This window comes from Caloenas nicobarica, chromosome 3 (genome assembly GCF_036013445.1).
Source record: "Caloenas nicobarica isolate bCalNic1 chromosome 3, bCalNic1.hap1, whole genome shotgun sequence".
NCBI lineage: Eukaryota > Metazoa > Chordata > Aves > Columbiformes > Columbidae > Caloenas > Caloenas nicobarica.
The window spans coordinates 57,744,349-57,762,804 of NC_088247.1; the positions used below are offsets into that span (position 1 = coordinate 57,744,349).

General features: G+C 38.0%; 1 protein-coding gene across 5 annotated transcripts in view; it reads left to right on the plus strand.

The window, feature by feature from the left end:
* Positions 1-18,456, plus strand: part of LAMA2 (laminin subunit alpha 2) — a 361,287-nt gene that overhangs the window by 190,728 nt on the left and 152,103 nt on the right. For all 5 annotated transcript variants that reach the window (XM_065632757.1, XM_065632758.1, XM_065632759.1 and 2 more), the window contains 4 exons: positions 4,516-4,617; positions 5,192-5,403; positions 11,449-11,560; positions 15,468-15,581. In XM_065632757.1, the coding sequence (XP_065488829.1) occupies positions 4,516-4,617; positions 5,192-5,403; positions 11,449-11,560; positions 15,468-15,581 (540 nt within the window). The remainder of the gene's footprint in view (positions 1-4,515; positions 4,618-5,191; positions 5,404-11,448; positions 11,561-15,467; positions 15,582-18,456) is intronic.

Consider the following 18,456-nt stretch of genomic DNA (forward strand, 5'->3'; position numbering starts at 1 on the left):
ATTTGGCAGATGTTGTTTCGAAGAAATGAGGCGGCCTCTGTTGTAGTGGAGTAAGTGCTCAAACTTTATAAGCAGCTACAAGAGGCATTGGAGAGGGAATGTGTGAATCACCAAATGATTCAAGAATAACATGGCTTATAAAAGCTGTATAAGAAAGAGGTACTCTCCAATGACATTAGCAGGAGAGATCCTGCCAGATTGCCCAGAAAAGCATTGACAGCAGACTGACCAAGTCGAGAAAGAGAGAGACTTCCAGAATTTGATTTCCATATAAAGAAATTCGAGCTCTCCTCATCTATGGCTTTGCAAATATTTGTAGCAATGCTGTTTGTTTTCAATGCTGTAAATATTTGTGCTTTACTATCACTTGTCTTGATTTAAAAAATATTTTAGTATGACAGGCATAACATTAAGGTGTGCTTTACACAAGGTAGTACTGAGCACCTCCTCCTACCCTCCAGTTTTCTTCCTGTTGAGAATGGGCATTAGTTCACAGGAAAGGACCCATCTCTCCTGCTTCAGAGGGTTTTGGCTGACCCAGAATGCAACTGTCAGGATGTCGTAACCAGTCTTGTCTGCTCTCTGGCTGTATCCTTCAAAAACATGTAACATAATACTAGAAGTACAGTTAACCAAGCAAAAAATTTAACTATCTGCCAGAAACTTGGTGGATTAGAATTAGATAGGTGTGATTTCTCTCTCCTATACTTGTAATTCTTGGGGAGCCTGTGACTTTTCTTGAACATGTAGATTCTGCCTCCTGAGCTGGGAAGAAATATTTGATGTATCAATCTAAAAACAGGTGGGAGAGATAAAGGAAATTCTGTGGAACTTCCTTGACGTTTTTAGTCAGCTATTCTTGTCTCAACAATACATGCCTTTGTCACCAGCAAGGCAAACTTTTATGCTGTGTTCTCTTTGATGTTGATATGGCCTTGGATGACAGTCCTTGAGGCAGAACTCTGAATCTTTGGGTGACACAGAGAACAGTGTCAAAATGAAGGGATCTCACAGGTGCCTAACTTCTGCATCACCCTTATATTCAAAATTCAGTGAAAAGTATTTTTTGCACTAGATGAGACATAATTGTCCATAAAGCACAGGGACTGACCTCTGGATTCTTTTGCCTGTGAGTGAGCTTGTATTTAAATATACAGAGAAAGGAAATAATATTTATAAGCAATGGCAGAAGGTAGTAGTACTTTCTGTTTTATTTAAGTTTGAGTTTTTTCTAATCTACGTTGGTATTATACAGCACACAGGATAAATATATATATTCTGAATTACGAGGTACTCTCTCCGACAAGTGCCATTTTGGGACCTTGACTTCACTGTGCAATCCTGTTTGTGATATGCAAATCTTGCCAGCGGCAGCTGCAGAACTCAGACTGCTGTGGCTAGTAGAGACCTCAGGAGACTTCTTAGTTGTATTCCAACTCTTAGGCATCATACCTAGAGTATCTCTGACATGTTTGAACTGCTGTTAAACATTTAATGAAGGAATTCAATAGCATTTTCAAGTTGCTTGATATGTTTTTGACCATCCTTACAGTCAGAAAGCTTTCTGTATGTTCAAGGTGGATCTTCTTGCTTTCCCTGCAGTTGCCACAGGAAAATAAAAATTACCATTTCATTTTTCCAGTCTTTTGTGTTTTGGTTAACTATTTTCCTATTCCTTCTTAGCGTTCTCTTTTCTGGACTAGTCAAACCCACCTTTTTCCTCTAGTGTTTTGTGATGGTTGTATACAGAAGTCCCTATGCCATTCTGGTTCCTTTCTCTAAACTATTATCTGTTTGTCTGCTCCTCTCCAACATATTTGTGGTCAAAGTCTGCATTGTTGATTGGTTTTCTGTCTGCATTTATTTTGAATCAGAACCCGTCCTTTCACTTTTTTCTTTTTTCTATTTTTTCTTTTTTTTTTTTTTTTTTTTTCTGTATAGCTTATCCATTCCCCATGTTGGATTTTCATTTAATAAGGTAGAAGTTATGCAGTTGGGAAAAAGTAAAACCTGTCTCGGTGCATAATTTTTATATGTTGCCTGAAACCATACAGTCTTTGTCTTTGCATTATTTTCACTTTCTTGAATCATTTTAGTCTGAACATGAAACAGAAATTATGAAATTCTGCAAAAGTTACTCTTTTAAAGTGTTTGTCTAAAGCTGAAAGCAGTTCTGTGTATGTCTTGCAGCATTTTGGATATATACATTTTCTACATTCCTTTTACACTTATAAACCAGTGTTTAGCCTTGACTGCAGGCAAAACAAAAATGCTGTAAAAGGTATGTCTATGGAAAAAAAAGTCTTTTCATGTTGTTACACTCAAGGCTGAATGTAGTTGCATTGGTCCTAATAGGTTTGTATACTATGTATACATCCAGTGCTATTGTTTGCCGAAGATACTAAACTAGGAGGAGCTGTCGACTCCCTCGAGGGTAGAGAGGCCTTACAGAGAGATCTGGATAAACTAAAGAGCTGGGCAATCACTAGCCATATAAAATTTAACAAGTGCAAGTGCCAGGCTCTGCACCTGGGACAGGGTAATCCTGCTTATACATACAAATTGGGAACAAGAGGCTGGAGAGCAGCCCCATGGAAAGAGATCTGGGGGTTCTGGTTGATGGCAAGTTGAACATGAGCCAACAGTGTCCCTGGCAGCCAAAAGGCCAACTGGGTCCTGGGGTGCATCAAGCACAGCATTGCCAGCCGGGCGAGGGGGGCGATTGTCCCGCTCTGCTCTGCACTGGTGCGGCCTCACCTGGAGCACTGTGTGCAGTTCTGGGCATCTCAGTATAAGAAGGACATCAAATTAGTAGTGTGTCCAGAAGAAGGTGACCAAGATGGTGAAAGTTCTTGAGGGCAAGACTTACAAGGAGTGGCTGAGGTCACTTGACTTGTTCATCTTGGAGAAGAGAAAGCCGAGGGGTGACCTCATCACAGTCTACAGCTTCCTCAAGGAAGGCAGTGGAAGGAGAGGTGCTGATCTCCTCTCTCTGGTGACCAGCAGTAGGACATGAGGAAATGGAATGAAGCTGCATCAGAGGAAGTTTAAACTGGACATTAGGAAAAGATTCTTCACTGAGAGGGTGGTTGGTCACTGGAACAGGCTCCCTAGGGAAGTGGTCACAGCACCAAGTTCAAGGAGCATTTGGACAATGCTCTTAGTCCTATGGTTTAGTTTTAAATAGTCCTATGAGGAGCAGAGAGTTGGACTCCATGATCTTTATGGTTCCATTCTGACTTGAGATATTCTATGATTCTGTAATCCTATGATTCTATGATCCAAGCTTTGGCTTATGGATTAGAGTGAATTTTCTGGCTTTAACCTAGTAGCAGTTAGCTGTACAGCCTCAGATACAGTTTATGGATTTTTATACCTTTGTGGTTAATTCAAAGTCAGTTGATGTCCATGCCTTAAATACTGGGACTTTTTTCTCCCCTTAAATTAGATGTATTAAAAAATAATGAAGTTTATTACTTTCACTGCTTTCTGTTACTGTGTGCAAAACCATCTAGTGTGATGAACAAGTGGTGGCACATTATGTCCTTGAGAATAACGAGATTATTCTCTTTGTGGAAGACTCATGAGTTTGCTCTGTGATCAGCAGTATGCACTGGAAGGGCAGAAGGATCCCTGTGATTTTAATAGTACCTAAGAAGAGGCTGCCATTGCAATGAAGTATGAGGCAGATGCGTTTAAAACCCAAAATACAGCTCTTGCTACCTCTGATTTACTTATGCTACTTCCAAACAATTAAAAAAAAAAGCACTGTTTTTGTACTGAACTCTGTCATTCAAGTCTTCATCTTTTGATTTGCATTCTAAAAGTGATCTACTTATTCCATTTTTTCATGGAAAAGCTAGTGTCTTTGCCGTGGTTTTGGGCATTATAGGAGCACAGAAAAAAATAGATATTGGTATGACACAAGAGCCTGGTTATTGACTTCTGACATTGAAGACTGAGTCAAACTGAGAGAAAGAGCTGGAGCATTCTTCTAAAGTAAGTTTATTTGACTCCATGAGGGAAAATTCTTGCTTTATTTTAGGCTACAGTTCATTCTAAGAAAAACATCACTGGGCTTTTTTCTTTTCTGGTAGTTTGCCCGTCCAACACAACTGAAATTATTGAATCTTCCAAAGGTTGCTAAAGCTGCTGATGTATAAGCCCAACCTAAATGAGGACCATATAACTAAAATACACTGAAAACCTGGTGTCAGTATCAAGTGAAAATCTGCATAAATTTCAGGTCTGGTTCTGATTACTTTGTTAGTCCATGTGTTTAAGGAATTTATAGCCTTCAATAGGCATAGAAGAAAAATGACTAAGCGTGATTTCTAGATGGTTGAGCAAGAAGAGAATGGTTCATAGACCTGTAATCCCCAGGTATCTGCAAACAGCTTTGCAATATTAGAAGTTTGTTTCTGGGAAATACTGACTCTCAAGAAAACTGACCCGAAATGGTTAAGGCCTGTTTTCTTTCATTTAGTTGCATTTTTTTGTCTTCTTTCTCACCAGGTAGCAGCTGCTGGAGGACATCTGAAATTTACAGTCTCCTATGATTTCACAGAGGAAGAAGAAACAGTTCAATTGATGGTTCAATCTGATGTCATCATAGAGGTAAAGTGATTGTATTTTCAGCCACCAAAAAAAAAAGAGAAAATTGCCTACTTCTTCAGATGTTCAGCGTGAAACCTGGTGGTTGAGGACACAAAACAGCAGGGTGTATGTACTTTCAGCTAATTTATACTATCAGAAAATGGACACACTTTAGAGAACTAAAATCTTCAGTATCTCAAGGAGCCTCTGGCAATATTGCAGTAGCTTACAAAACTGTATTGTTCCTGTTCATCAGGAAGAATGAAGGAAAAAAATACTTTGTCGTTTGAGGTAATGCTTTCACATTCTTTCAGTAGACCTGTTCTTGTGCAGCTCAGCATTGTATGAATCTGCTTTTGCCTATGCAAAGCCATGACACTAGGTTTTAGCTGAATAACCTAAACTTTCTTTAGGGCTGACTTTCAACTTTATCAGGCAAGCCAGTTTCAGGATTATGAAAGGTGAATGTTATTCCTGATATTTTTATTCTCATAAAATATATTATTCAATAAATCCTGTACCCCAACTGGCTGCAGATGGAGCTTTTTTAGACTTTTTTCATATTTAAATGTCTCTCTCTCATGGCTCTATGTAGGGAGATGCCTTGAGAATCAGCACTCCAAAAGAGGGGATTCACCTGCAGCCTTCTGAAGAGCACACTGAAGAAATTGTGCTGAAACCAGAATCATTCTCTGTGCATGGCACTGATCTTCCAGTCAGCAGGAGGGAGTTCATGACTGTCCTTGCAAATGTGAAGAGGATCCTCATAAGAGCCACATACAGCAATGGGATGAATGCCATCTACAGGTAAATGTGGGAAACATGTATATTTGCTGCAGGCAGCTTCTCAAAATACTTGTTTTCTCTCTTCAGAGAACTAAGCTGATGTAATTTAAAACACACTGAGTTATTATTGTGAAATCCATAGCATTCATTTACACTTTCAAACAGTCGTTAGTATTTTTTTTCATTTTGGGTAGGGAGGAGGAGAAGAAGCAACAGAAAGAAGCAGCCTTGTAAGAAGATGAAAACACATGGACTGCTAAGGCATGAATGGCAGTTCTATAAATATGCTTGTTTTGTGAACACTGTAATTCCCATGTATATGGTAAATCATGGAGTGTAGTAATGACATGTTGAAGTAAGAGATGATATATTACTTAAATATTGTTTTCCCCTTTTAGTGAGCATACAGGGCCACATTAACAGTGGACAAGAGAATAATATCCTAAGTCTCTAAGCTGGAAAAGTGGCTTGAGGGGAGTTTTCTATATTTTTAGTCAGTGCCACACACGGAACTTGCTAATCCCAAAGCCTTTCCCTTGATTTATGTCAGGTTGCTGCCTGGACTGCTTAAAACCACTGATTTCACATGAACTCTTCTGAGTCTTCTGATAAAATGAAAGACATATTATATGAGATGACACAGTTGTTCTATCTCAGTGGCTGCAGTGTGATTGAACCTGTAAAGCTCATCTTGCATTTAAAATTTTCATAAGTGCATGGGCAATACTCCAGGTGGGCTAGAAGAGAGCCTCTCTCCTGATACTGTATGATTGCACTCTGTCTATACATTGATAGTTAGCTGGCATAAATAACATGTTTTAAATGTGCGATAGAACTGATTGCATAGTAGTTTTCTACTCACAAAGCATGAAACCTGAAATGTTCTCTAAGCTACACATCACTTGATTCAGCAGCATAAGCCAATTTGGAGGGGAGGGAGCTAATAGCACATTAGTGATTATTTGCTGAGAGCATAGATACAGTTTTTGCTACTGTGAAATTTCATCAGCAATCCGTCATTTGAATACTTAGGTAATTAAAATACTTCCTAAATTGAAAGGCTGGTTGTGTCAACAGCATGCAGTTTTCTGATTTGAGCTTTGGCAGTGTACATCTTTCCCCTGCAAAAAGAATTCGTGTTTCTTCAATCTTTCTCTTTCAGTGAGAGGTGTGTATTACCTCTCTGTAAATAAGTTTGCGAATCATAACGAGCTTGAGCCAAACTGTTTCCCAGTTTGCTCATTTGATCATCAGCCTTGCCTCTTGCATCCAGTTTGAGAACCTTTCGTTGGCACATCACCTTCTCACTCTGGTGTTCGAGGAGAGTCAAACCACCAGGCCAGAGCTCACCTCTTATGCACTATGAGCAGACCATGAGAAGCTGAGACTTGTGGGAGCCCAGTGAGTGTTGTTCCTCTACTCTGTTCTCATTCAAATAAAACCAAAACAAAGCAAATTAGGCAGAATTTTCCAAACTGAAGGAGCAATTTTGGGGCTGAGCAATAGGGGCTTTTATATGCTAAGCTCTTTTAAAGGAGATATGTATGATTGACTTCGTTTGGGCCAAAGGTCTTACTAAGTATTATGGTAAGTGCAAACTTCAGCTGTCAGTGGTTTACATACATTTGTGTACTGATGTTTGCATTAGAATGAGAAGCAGAGATTTCCTACAAAAGCCACTTTGGCTAGGCAGTTAAGCTCTGTGGCGAAAGTGCATTGCTGGACATGTACTGGCTTCTGTATGGTGGAACAGATCAGATCCCCTCTGGGTGGTGACAGCACAGAGCTCAGGTCAGCACACACATGTAGAACTGGCATAGTCTATATTTCGTGGCTTGTAAGCGAGAAGTGGCAGACCTGTCGGTGGCATGTTTGGAAGACCATGCGTCACCGCCTGCATCCCAGATTACTGCTTTAGCCATTTGGCCACATGTGGTACCTCACTGTTTTGTAGCCTCATTCATATTCAGCCTTTGGAACATTTTTGTTGTGTGTTATAGATAGCTTCCTGAAAACATGTCTTGGAAATATTTTTCAAGAGCTCTGGGACAAACATATAATTAATGCTTTGCAGGTTAGTAGCCACCCTCTTCTAGATGCGATGACATTACAGTTGAGAAGGTGGGTCCCTTAAATACAGGGGAAAGGGCTGAAGTAATTTGGAAGTGTACTCTTTTTTGCTAGAAATGGTTTTATATTACTGGTACATCTCTAGTTGTCCCTATGATGTCTTTTACTACGGAAGAATGCAATGGTTACTGTGATTACCATCAGCATGTCCAGAAGTCTCTGAAAATAGTTTTGCTCTAAAGTAAACACATTTTATTGAGTGCTGTCAGAGTGCTCATTGCAGTGACAGAAGAGAGGGTGTGAAATTCCAATAGCAATTAAATGAGTAGGATTTTTCATCTTTGATTTAACAAGAGGAATCGTAGTTTCACCCATCAGGGTAGAATTTACTGGATGCAGTTAAGTCTTCTCAGAACAGTGCATGCTCCCAGCCACATGGTGTATTCTAGCAGCAACAGTATCTACTGTCATCCAGCCCAGTTTATGATCAGTTGTTGTAGGCATATTGCTGATTTCCCTGGTATGCCCCAGTTCTAATTTTTTTATATTCTCTTTGGCTTTCACTCATGCTAAAACATACTAGGTGCAAAGCTGGGCTCATATCTTGTAAGATCATGAAAAGCAACTCTTTCTTTCTGTATTCTGCCTCTTTAATACTGCAGAGTAAGTGTCCAGACGCAATGAAGAAGATATTCTTTGGCGTATCTTGGGGTGGTTAAGGACTACTGTTGATGAGCTGCAAAGGAAGATATTTTTGCCAAATAAATAATGTAGAGCTAAGCCTTAGTCAATAAGTAGATACAAACTGAGAGTTTGTTATTTTCTTTTAAACAGGTATGTATGGGGGACAGATGGATACTCCTCTGAGAAAGTAAAGAGGGTCTGGCAGAGAGACAGAAATATTACAGGGTTATTAGATCTTTCATGAATGGCAATTTCTGCCTCAAAGCATCAGCAGAATTATGCAACATACTAATTAGAAATTGCTATATTAAGCAACCTGTTCATTTAAATACTGAAAGTTTTCAAAATGGATAACAACACCACATGTGTAAGGATTTCCCAGGGTGCTACTATAATCTGTGCTTGAGAAGAGGCCAGAATGGAGGCATTGTAAGATTAACAAACTTTCTTGCAGTCTTGTAAAAAGAGACTTAAAAATTCAGTGGAGTTGTCTACAGTTGGCAAGAGCTTTAACGTAAAGATTATATTTTTCACCCTTTTTTGGTTTAACCTACTAGAAACATTACCTAATCAGGAGCACTTTCAAGTAGTTACTTAACAGTATTAGTGCAGTAATGTTGAGTTTGACTCAAGCATGTTTTTGAGAACATTTTTTTGGTCATTTTAAGTTTAGAATGTTGTTATTGCTCTGTGGCATCATTAGAAAGCTTCCTCAAATGAGCGGGCTTTCGTTTAGGTTATCAAGCAGGATACAGAAATGCAGCAATCGATTTGAAAGCGATTACAGGTTTTGGATTTAAATCGAGATCCTGCCCTAACTTGACAGATCTTCCAAACTGTTGCAGCTGAATCCCTCTGTGGTAGAAGCAACAGGCCGGGAAAAGATGGGTCTCTTTTATCATTTTGTATAATATAATATCATTAGCTTGTGATTCAAACAAAGTTTGGTAGCACTGTTTCTTCAGTTTTAATGTTCAGAGTGACCACAGATGGTAAATATTATAGACAATCAGATAGGCACTGGAAATTGTGGTGCTAAAGACAACGGATTGCATGCCGCCACATATAGAACCAGTGCTAGATTCAAGGAGAAATAGGAAAGGAGAGGCCAAGGGTTTTCTTCCATGTGCAGAATTGGCTTCAGGACAAATGAGCAATGATTGGGTCAGTACTTCATGTGCCTTATGTAGCTGATGTGATTCAGATGCCTGGCATAGCAGACAGTAAGCTATGCTGATACTGCCTGAAACGTCCCCTTCCTTTTTAATCTTGTTTGTTTTTAGAAGTCAACAGTTGCCTGTTGACAGTAACAGTCAGCTTAAATATTTGGTCTCGATGTCAAATCTCAAATTGTTCATGCATCTCCAGGATCCAGTGCCCCATTACTGCCAGCATTATGTATTTTAATGAATGCAGAATGGCATCGAGGAATCAAAATTGTAACATCAAAATGGGAGAAAAAAAAAAATCACTGCAGCGTTCTTCACCGAGTAACTGTTAATGCCAAAAACTGTTAAACACATTAAAATCCCATTTAGCAAATAGCAGAACCTAATGAACATTGGAACAATTCAGTGAATACAAATGTGGGATAATACTGGGTGGATTGTTTCTGTGTGTAAGTGCTTCTCTTTGTTCTGAGATCTGTGCTGAGAGAGAACTAGCTGTAGTTCAAAGGATGAATAAAACTTTTACTAGTAATTTTTTTCTTCATTTACAGATTTTTTTCTCCTCAAATTGTTAGAGTTTTTACTGATTTGCTATTTAATATCCTAGAGGTTGGTTATGTTATTGTAAGGACAACTCAAGAGGATGATTGGAAAATAAGCATGGAGCAATGGAGCGAAGGGAAAATATTGAAAAGTTAGAGAGATCTTACTGAAGATCTGGATTGGAACACACACCCATCTCTTAAAACGGTTTCAAGAACCTTTTACAGAGGTTCTGGTATCACCAAATTAGATTCAAGCTTCTAACTGCATAATCTGCAATGGTAATGCCTCCAAAGTCCAGTCATAACCCCAGTGATGGTATAATTTCTGTTTTTCTGAAGCTCCCATCCTAATTTTAGAAATCTTCATTTTTTTTTCCCCTTACCTTTTATGCCTGTCTTATTGAGAGTAGTCATAAAATTGAGTGAGGAAAATATCCTGTTTTAGCTTTTCCTCTAACTGCTGCAATAACAAAAAAATATTTTTCTTGGATGTTTTCTTATCCAAGGTCATCCAGATAATTTTCAGGAGTTTTTGGCAGCCAAAAGGCAAATGCCTTTGTATGAAGGAAAAAAAAAGTTTGTTTTCCATTTTTCCAAAGAAAAATGATTATTTTTTTAACAAAATGCATGTCATGATAGAAAGATATTTTCTACTGAAAAAGACTTCAGAAGCTTTTTAGGTAGCTCTAGTAATCAAACCCTCTGGTAACCCTTAATTTTCTGGGTGAAAATAGAAATCATTGAGCCTCTATAATACCTTAATGTTCCTTCTGAATTCTCATGAGAATTAAATCCCCAAATCCCAATTTCTTTCCCCAAATGGGTACTGTTGAGGTACATTACATCTGTTTTGCTTATTGCCTGTAAGATTATCAAAAAGACTTCTATTGTCTCTCTCATTGTAATTCCATCCTACTTAAATAAAACTCACGTTTAGTGTTTGGCTAAATAATGGCTGTGTAGCCAATGTCTAGCATTTATTTTTCAAGGGCGATTGTGCATGGAGCAGAAAATTCTCCAAATCTGTCTCCTCTGTCATTGGGGAAACTAAGGTATATGGTAGAAGATTTCTTTTTGCTTTCATGTACATACCTTTTTCCTTTATGTACGTAATACTTAGATCCTCCTGGACAGAGCTGAAATCTCTTTCAGAGGTCAAATCTCCAGAATAAAAATACCCTATAACCAAAACTTGGTAATGTAATGTTTTAGAAAGCTGGAGCTGTGGTTTATAAATTTTGAAGACACTGCTTAGTGTCAAATTTGCTTTATATACAGCTGCAATGTAAGTTGGCACTTGTGGCTTGCAGCCCAGGAATAGCCTTCCATCTACTGATACAGTGCTGTGAGACTGCTTTAATCGACTTTCAGTGATGTGTATCTGACCGTTGTCTGCCTCACATGATGGACAAAAGTAGTAACGAGCCTATAGACGTGTAGTTTAGGAAGAAACAGATGAATCTGAAAACCTCCTTATTATTAAACAGGAAAACATAAACAAGCCACCGAATGTCCCTATATACTGTTTGTTGCATCCAGCTGCACATATGCTTCCGTCTAAGTTGCTATTTTACCTGTTTCGTTTCTGTTACATCCAGACTAAGAAGCGTTAGCATTGAAGCTGCTGGCCACACTTCAACTGGGAGAAAGGTGGCGTCTGCAGTGGAATTATGTGACTGTCCCCCGGGGTATGATGGTACCTCGTGTGAGGTGAGTATCATGGTGCAGTCTAGATCAGTTGTGATAACTGTGACAGTTGTAAGTAGCCAGGGGCCCTGCATTGGTAGGAAATAGTAAAAGCGCTGTCCATTCCTGTTAGGAATTCAGGATAGCTTGTCTATTTACCTTTATTTCTAGGCGGTGGTTCAATATGTTGGATGATAATTGAAATCTGAAGTTTTACACCTCTGTGGTGATTTCTAAGTTATGAAAAGACATTTCTCTTAATGAAGAGAAAATGAAAGCAGTATTTGTACTCTTCAGCCAAATGATAATACAAATGCATGAAACTATCACCATCAGAAAGCAAATGGCAGTTATCTGACCTGTGCGCAACAAAGCCGAATCAAATTATCTGTTAATGTGGTTCAGTTTCTTCTTTTATTTTCTCAGGGCTTTGCTATTTGCCTTGGAGTCTTTGAGGATTGTGTGTGTGTGCTTGTGAGGATTGTTTTGCTTTAGTTTAGTCCTGTTACAGGTAATAACATAGACACATGCTCAGAAAATACCCATTTTCCTAACAAATCCATTAGTTCACACAGAATGTGTTCATACAAGTATATCTATGATTAACTGGCTCATGTGGTTATAGCTTAGGGTAAACAGAAGCCAAAAAAAATTCCTCAAAAGCTTTGCCTTTAAGGAAATAGTTTCAAACACCAAGATGCTCTGCTTCATAAAACTACAAACAGCATGCCATTTACACGGACACTCTAGGCATTTGCTTGTCAACTCTCTTTTTCTTTAAAATCTTCCATGCTTATATGTGATATTTAGGGCTTAGAGTCTAGTTTCATACCAAATGTGGCTGCTTGTTGCTGAGGCTAGATAAACTAATGTAGAAAGAAGACCCGAAGGAATTAATGGATATTCCTATCACTTCCAAAACAGTACAGACAGAAAAAAATGGAGAAGAGTATTGCCTACCTTGGCTGAGAAATAATTTTGAAGTCTGACCATTGTCTGCTCAATTTTTATTTGAAGAAAAAAGCTGGATGAAGTGTCATTGTGCTTCACGCATTTTGGTGGTTTTTTTTTACTGGTCTATTTTTCCTCTCAATTCAGATTTAGGTGTGATTTCCCAGAAAGCAGATGGAAAGGCCCTGGTTGCAGATGTTTCAATATCTACTTTTGTTGTAGAAGCTGAAGGACTTGGGTAGAATTCCTGCCTTGATATTGCTGAAATTCTCTGTCCAACATTGTGTCCTTCAATGCTAAACCTTCTCTCCTATTCAAAACAGTGCCTGATTTTTGATATATACGAAGATCATATTCCACAATAGAAAGTACATACATAGATAGCTGCAAATTTTAAGTTTCTAGGCACAATAGTGGGCATGGACACTTTTATTCCTGCCCTGGCTGAGTGGTAACCACAGACCTATTGAACTAAACTGTATTGTAGTCCTTACCTGTGTGTTGGTTTTCCTCCCAAGACTGAAGGCCAAGGAGAGATGATAGACTTCTGCATGATCACGCTTTTCCTGTGTCCTCTCACTGAATTTCGGAGCATTTTTGACCGCTCAGGAATGCTATTTGACGAAGCTGGCCTATCTTACAATAACAATGATAGGGTTAAAAGTTTTAGTTTCCATGCCTTTATTCACTGAATCCATTTCTCATGAGTCTTTTGTAGCAGAGGTTCAGCGTGTAATATGCATTGAACAGCTGTGCTTGATAGAAAAAAATAGGAAATATTTTGGTGTTCGGAGTAGATAGTTTTTCCTTTTATAACAATGCCAAGCAAGAAAAAAAAAAAAAAGTAAAACCCCAAAGTTTTAGATTTCCAGGCAAACTAGCAGTTGAGAAAGTACAGAAAGATAAATCAAAAATGTGGATTTTCTTAGAATACCATATTTGTTTCTTCTGAACACTTTTGACCATGTCCAACACTTTGCTTCTTCCAGTTTCAACCTAGCAGTTTCATTTTTATTGATTTCATGCAGGTTTCATTTTCTCTTCTTCATTTAATTTAACATGCATGTTTGTTTCCTGCATAATGATGTTGTGGCACCTGGCATAGATGCTGCAGCACTAAAAACAGCCATTATTTCCTTCTTTTCTCACTGTGAGTATTTTGCCATGATCAATCAGAAGACAACCAATCCCATTTAAAATATGTTGTCTCTTGTGGGATGGTTCCATTACACAAATTTGGAATTAATTCTCTACAGGATTCTAGTCAAAGATAATTGTTATATTTTTGCCAGTATATCTGAGAAGTGAACAGAGAATTACATGAGCATAGGTAAAGCAGATCAAATTTTAGATTTCAAATACCAATCCGACTAATTTGTGATAGTTACTTTGCTCTGCTCCTGTGAATCCTCTGCCTTTTTATTTGTCAACATCTTCACATCTAATTGCTCTTCTCCACCAGATTTGTTCCCTTTCTCTTACATTTCCACTGGGGAAGAAGTTGTATTTGAGTTGCATCACTATGATGCTCAAGAACTTTGCTGACTTTTCAATGTTACATCATGTCTTTTGTTAAGATCTCGATCTGTAATATGCTATTTTCGTTCTGTTCTAAGACTTGCTGTTCTAAGCCTTGCTGTTGATATTCCATGTCTAAGCCCTTAGAATTAGTGACTTTTGGAGACATACCTTGTGCAATATCACGTATATCTGTGCATGAGATCATTCTTTTCAGAATCACTAAAAGAGGGAAGATATTTATAGATTTATACAGAAATAGCTTTGGCAGTTGCATCTCATACCACAGAGCAAAAATAGGCCAATTTTTTTAAAGCTGTTTTTCTTTTTTGGATTTTATAACTCTGAATTTTAATTTTTCGTATTTGTGGACTTTGTTAGAAATGCTTAGCCAAGAATGAAAAGAAGGAAAAATAAGGATAATGTCTCAGGTTTTGGAATGTTTTTGTAAAATAATACTTTCAATTAATCTTGAAATTACTTTCACATTTTGCAGGAGTAAGACAAAAAGGGACATCATCTTTATTTTTATAAAGGACAATCTTCTTGTTACTATTTTGGAGAGTGTATGTGAAGGGGATGGGATTTTCTTTATTAAATGATACTTTTATTATTCTATCACTACAAAACTTTGTATTAGCAAGGTGCTTTTGAAGGTCAACACTCTGTCATGCACTTTTTTGTATTATGTAAAATCCTTGGATCACATGAGCAGTGTTATTGAGGAAAGATAGTTTGCAAAAACTGTAAAGCCATTTGTGAGATATATAGTAAGGAAGACTGCTGCTTGACATCTTATTATGAAGAAATAGCTGAATTTTTGCTGATGAATCACAGTTGTACGATGTCACCTTTGCTAAGAAAAAAACTGGCCAGGTATTTGATATAGATCTGAATTTAACATTTAAAATAATTACAAATCAGAGCACTTTCTTAAAGGGAAATAAGTATACTTTAGAAGCACAATTTCTAAATAAAAGAACAGCTTTATTTTCAGCCTTTGCTTTATTTCAGTGTTGCCTTTCCTTAGACTCCAAACAAGAAAGACTAAATGGTATTTTAATTGTTCTTTGCAGGTGAGCTTCTCAGGAAAGGTTTTTGTTGTTTTGGTTTTTTTTTCCCTCCTTCTCTCTCCTTCAGTGTTTTGCCTTCTGGCTGTTTATCAACCTGTACCTCTTGCTTTGATGTTGTCATATTTCGGTTCTTCATTTCTCTGCTTTATTTTCCCATTTCAGAAGAATGATCAAGTTAAGGCTTCCTCTAATCTCACACCTGCCAATAAGGCTAAGGTCAGTGCAAAGCCACAGCACCAGGAAGAAGAATTTATAGAGAGATGTTGGTATTTTTATTAATTTGACAAGTATGGGGTCTGTGTGTGAAAGTATCAAATTCAACGTTTTTAAAAATCCCATTACTTTCTCTGTTCAGTAGAGTCTAAGTTTTTATCTAATTTATCTTGCAGTCTTGCTGGCCTCAACACAGGCGTGTGAACGGCACAATTTTTGGCGGAGTCTGTGCACCATGTACATGCTTTGGTCATGCAGAATCATGTGATGATATCACAGGAGAATGCCTGGTAAGTGTCACTGCAGGAAACTTGATGGACATGCCAACATCAGTTCAGTATACCTGTGCAATTGAATTAACGACCTCTGAGACCTCAAATACTCAAGGAGAAAAAAGCCAGCATTTAACAGAAGGGATCTTTTTGCTGAACTGTTGCTGAAGTTAAGTATCCCTTCATAGCAAGACATGGCAGCTTCTCCAGTTAAACAAAATACGTTTTTTATTCACATAGGATTTATGTTTTGAAATAGAATCAATAGTATAAAGTATGGCATGTAGAAAGTAGCAAATATATCAATAGTCTTCTATGCAAGATTTATCTCCCTCTCCCATCTGTCTCCTGCAGTGTATTCAATTTATAGTATGTAGCAGGTAACTTTGTAAATTCTGTTCTGGTATGACAAGAAGATGTTGTTAATGGCTTCTTTCATCTAAAATCCTACTATACCTCGAAGAAACACTTAAACACTTAATAAATTGTACTTAAAAATTAATAAAAGCATATGATTTTGGCTAAATCAACTTTTTCTTTTTTTTTTTTTTTTCTTATAGGCTATGGAGATTTTATGTACTTACCTACTAACTCAGTAATTAAATATATTATCCATAGCAAGCCTACCAGCACACCACTATTTCCAGCTTGTTCAGTAGCCTTTTGGAATGGGTGAATTATGCTGAATAGACTGTTCTGATTAACTCAAGGGCATTTTTAGTTTTATATTGTCTGACATGGCATGGAGCTTGAAACAACATTTCTCATTTCATTAGTCTTGCAGAAACACAATTTGAGGCAGTGCCAGTTTAGTGTGATATCATACTCTCATTTCCCTGCAGAATTTCAGGCAGACTCTGCATTGAGCATGTTTCTAAATGTTCCCTTTTTTTCCCTTAAGAAGAAGCTGCTGGGAAAAATCCAAAATGAAAATTCAGGATTTTTCAATGTAATTTGGCACTTAGAATTATCAGTGGTCTTCCCGTTTTGCCCATACAAAATGTTTAATTGCATTGAAGTGCAAAGCAAGATATCCTTAATATGTTGATCAGTGAATTTTCAAACAGCTTTTTCATGAATAGAAGCTTAAAATGATGCTCAATTTAATTGTACTGTAAGCCTTAAAGAAGTACCTAGGATGAAAAATATGTATGACATAACGGCCATGTTTTGAATCCTTCATTTATATGCAATGAAAATATTTATCACTAGGGTAATAGGAAATAGGGTTTGTGTTTCTCGACAAGATTAAATTTATTGCATTAATGACCATAGCCTTCAGCTATGATGCCTGTTTAAGGTATATCATAATTATTGACTGTTTTGCTTAGGGGTGCGTAGCCCAATGCGAGTTCTGAGGTTGCCAGCTTCTCTGTCTTCAAATTTCAGCCCTTGCACAAGTTCCTTCTTTATCTTTTTCTGTAGCACCAGCTGGATGTGAGAGAAGGCTGTGTAGCTGCACACGGTCGGGCTTTTGCGCTCTTCAGCTGATGTGAACTATTGTCTGAGACAGTAGAGCTCCCCCTTCTGATGTTTCAAGGGTGCTGGTTTAAAGGTAACAGCACTGGCAAGGAAGCAGAAAACAACCAGTTGAAAATATACTTTAATCTATATGCCTTATCAAGCATTCTGTATTTTATGTGTTCTGTCTGAGCTTATACTAGATCATGCTATAAAGAAGAGGCACACAGAGAGCTTAAAATCAGTTCTGGATTTTCTTGCAGCTTACTTTGAAAACACTGTAAGTGAAGTTAGATTGGTTAGTATCCATGCAGGCTATTAAATGCTGCTATTCAATTTGGATCATAAGCCTTTTGAAGTGAAAGAGAGAGAAGTCTGAATGCTGAAAAAGAGAAATGTTTCACATCAAAGGCATTCTTTCTATTGAGGTTTACACAGCCTTTTGGCCTCCTTATTATTATTCATGGTGTTTTTTCAGTAATACAACAGACAATTTAGGCACCTAATTTACTGATACGATACTTCTTTTTGCTCTTCCTTAGCTTTGAAATGTAGTTGAAAAGCAGCTGAAATATGTTTTTGACTCATGATAAAAGCTCAAATCATCTGCTTCGACACAGGCCTGTATAAAAAGCTCATTTTAATGCATATCTTGCAGTAACCTGCAAAGCCCTTTGATCCCCACAGCAACCATACGGAAAGCTGCATGATACATCGTTCTCGTTACCATTGTGATATACATAACTGCTTTGGTACATAAGGCAAGTTCTAACATTCAGAAATACTCTTTTGTAGTGTTACACACACACATTTACGGTAGCTTTAAGAAGCTGGTTAAACCTAAACCTTGTGAAAAGCAAACACATTTCAAGGTGTTTCATTCATCACAGGATGCTACGTTCCCATTAGTAAGCTCAGAGAAAGCAGATCTTCCTCCCCTAAGTTATGCTCCAGTTGCTAAGTGGGCAGCCCCTGGTGGCACCCATTTTGTATTTTATCCATTTGTGTGTAAACAGCATATACCATGTAGATCGAGGCCACTGTCAGCGCTAGTGGGCATGTGCTTTAGACAGTGTTGGTCACAGGAGCAACAAAATGTCTTCAGCTTTCTTCTTATACACAGTAACAAAATGTTAGATCCCAAGCTAAATACAATATAGGCTAGACCATGGGTGAAAATTCTCTAAAGCCTCTGCAACATCCTGACTGCAGCTGTAACACCAGGAAAGAGAATTGTCCGTGTATATTCATATTCATGCTTCCAAAGATGTAATACCATTGCCTGGTCTAGATGGCCAGGGAATACACTAAATTAGGCACCCAGGCTTACCCTTTTGCTTTCTTTAACTAGCTGAAGCCAGCAGCTTCCCCGGTTGTCCCTGTGACAGATGTCCCATCAAGGGCAGCAGCGTGCCAAAGGCACTCTCTTGAG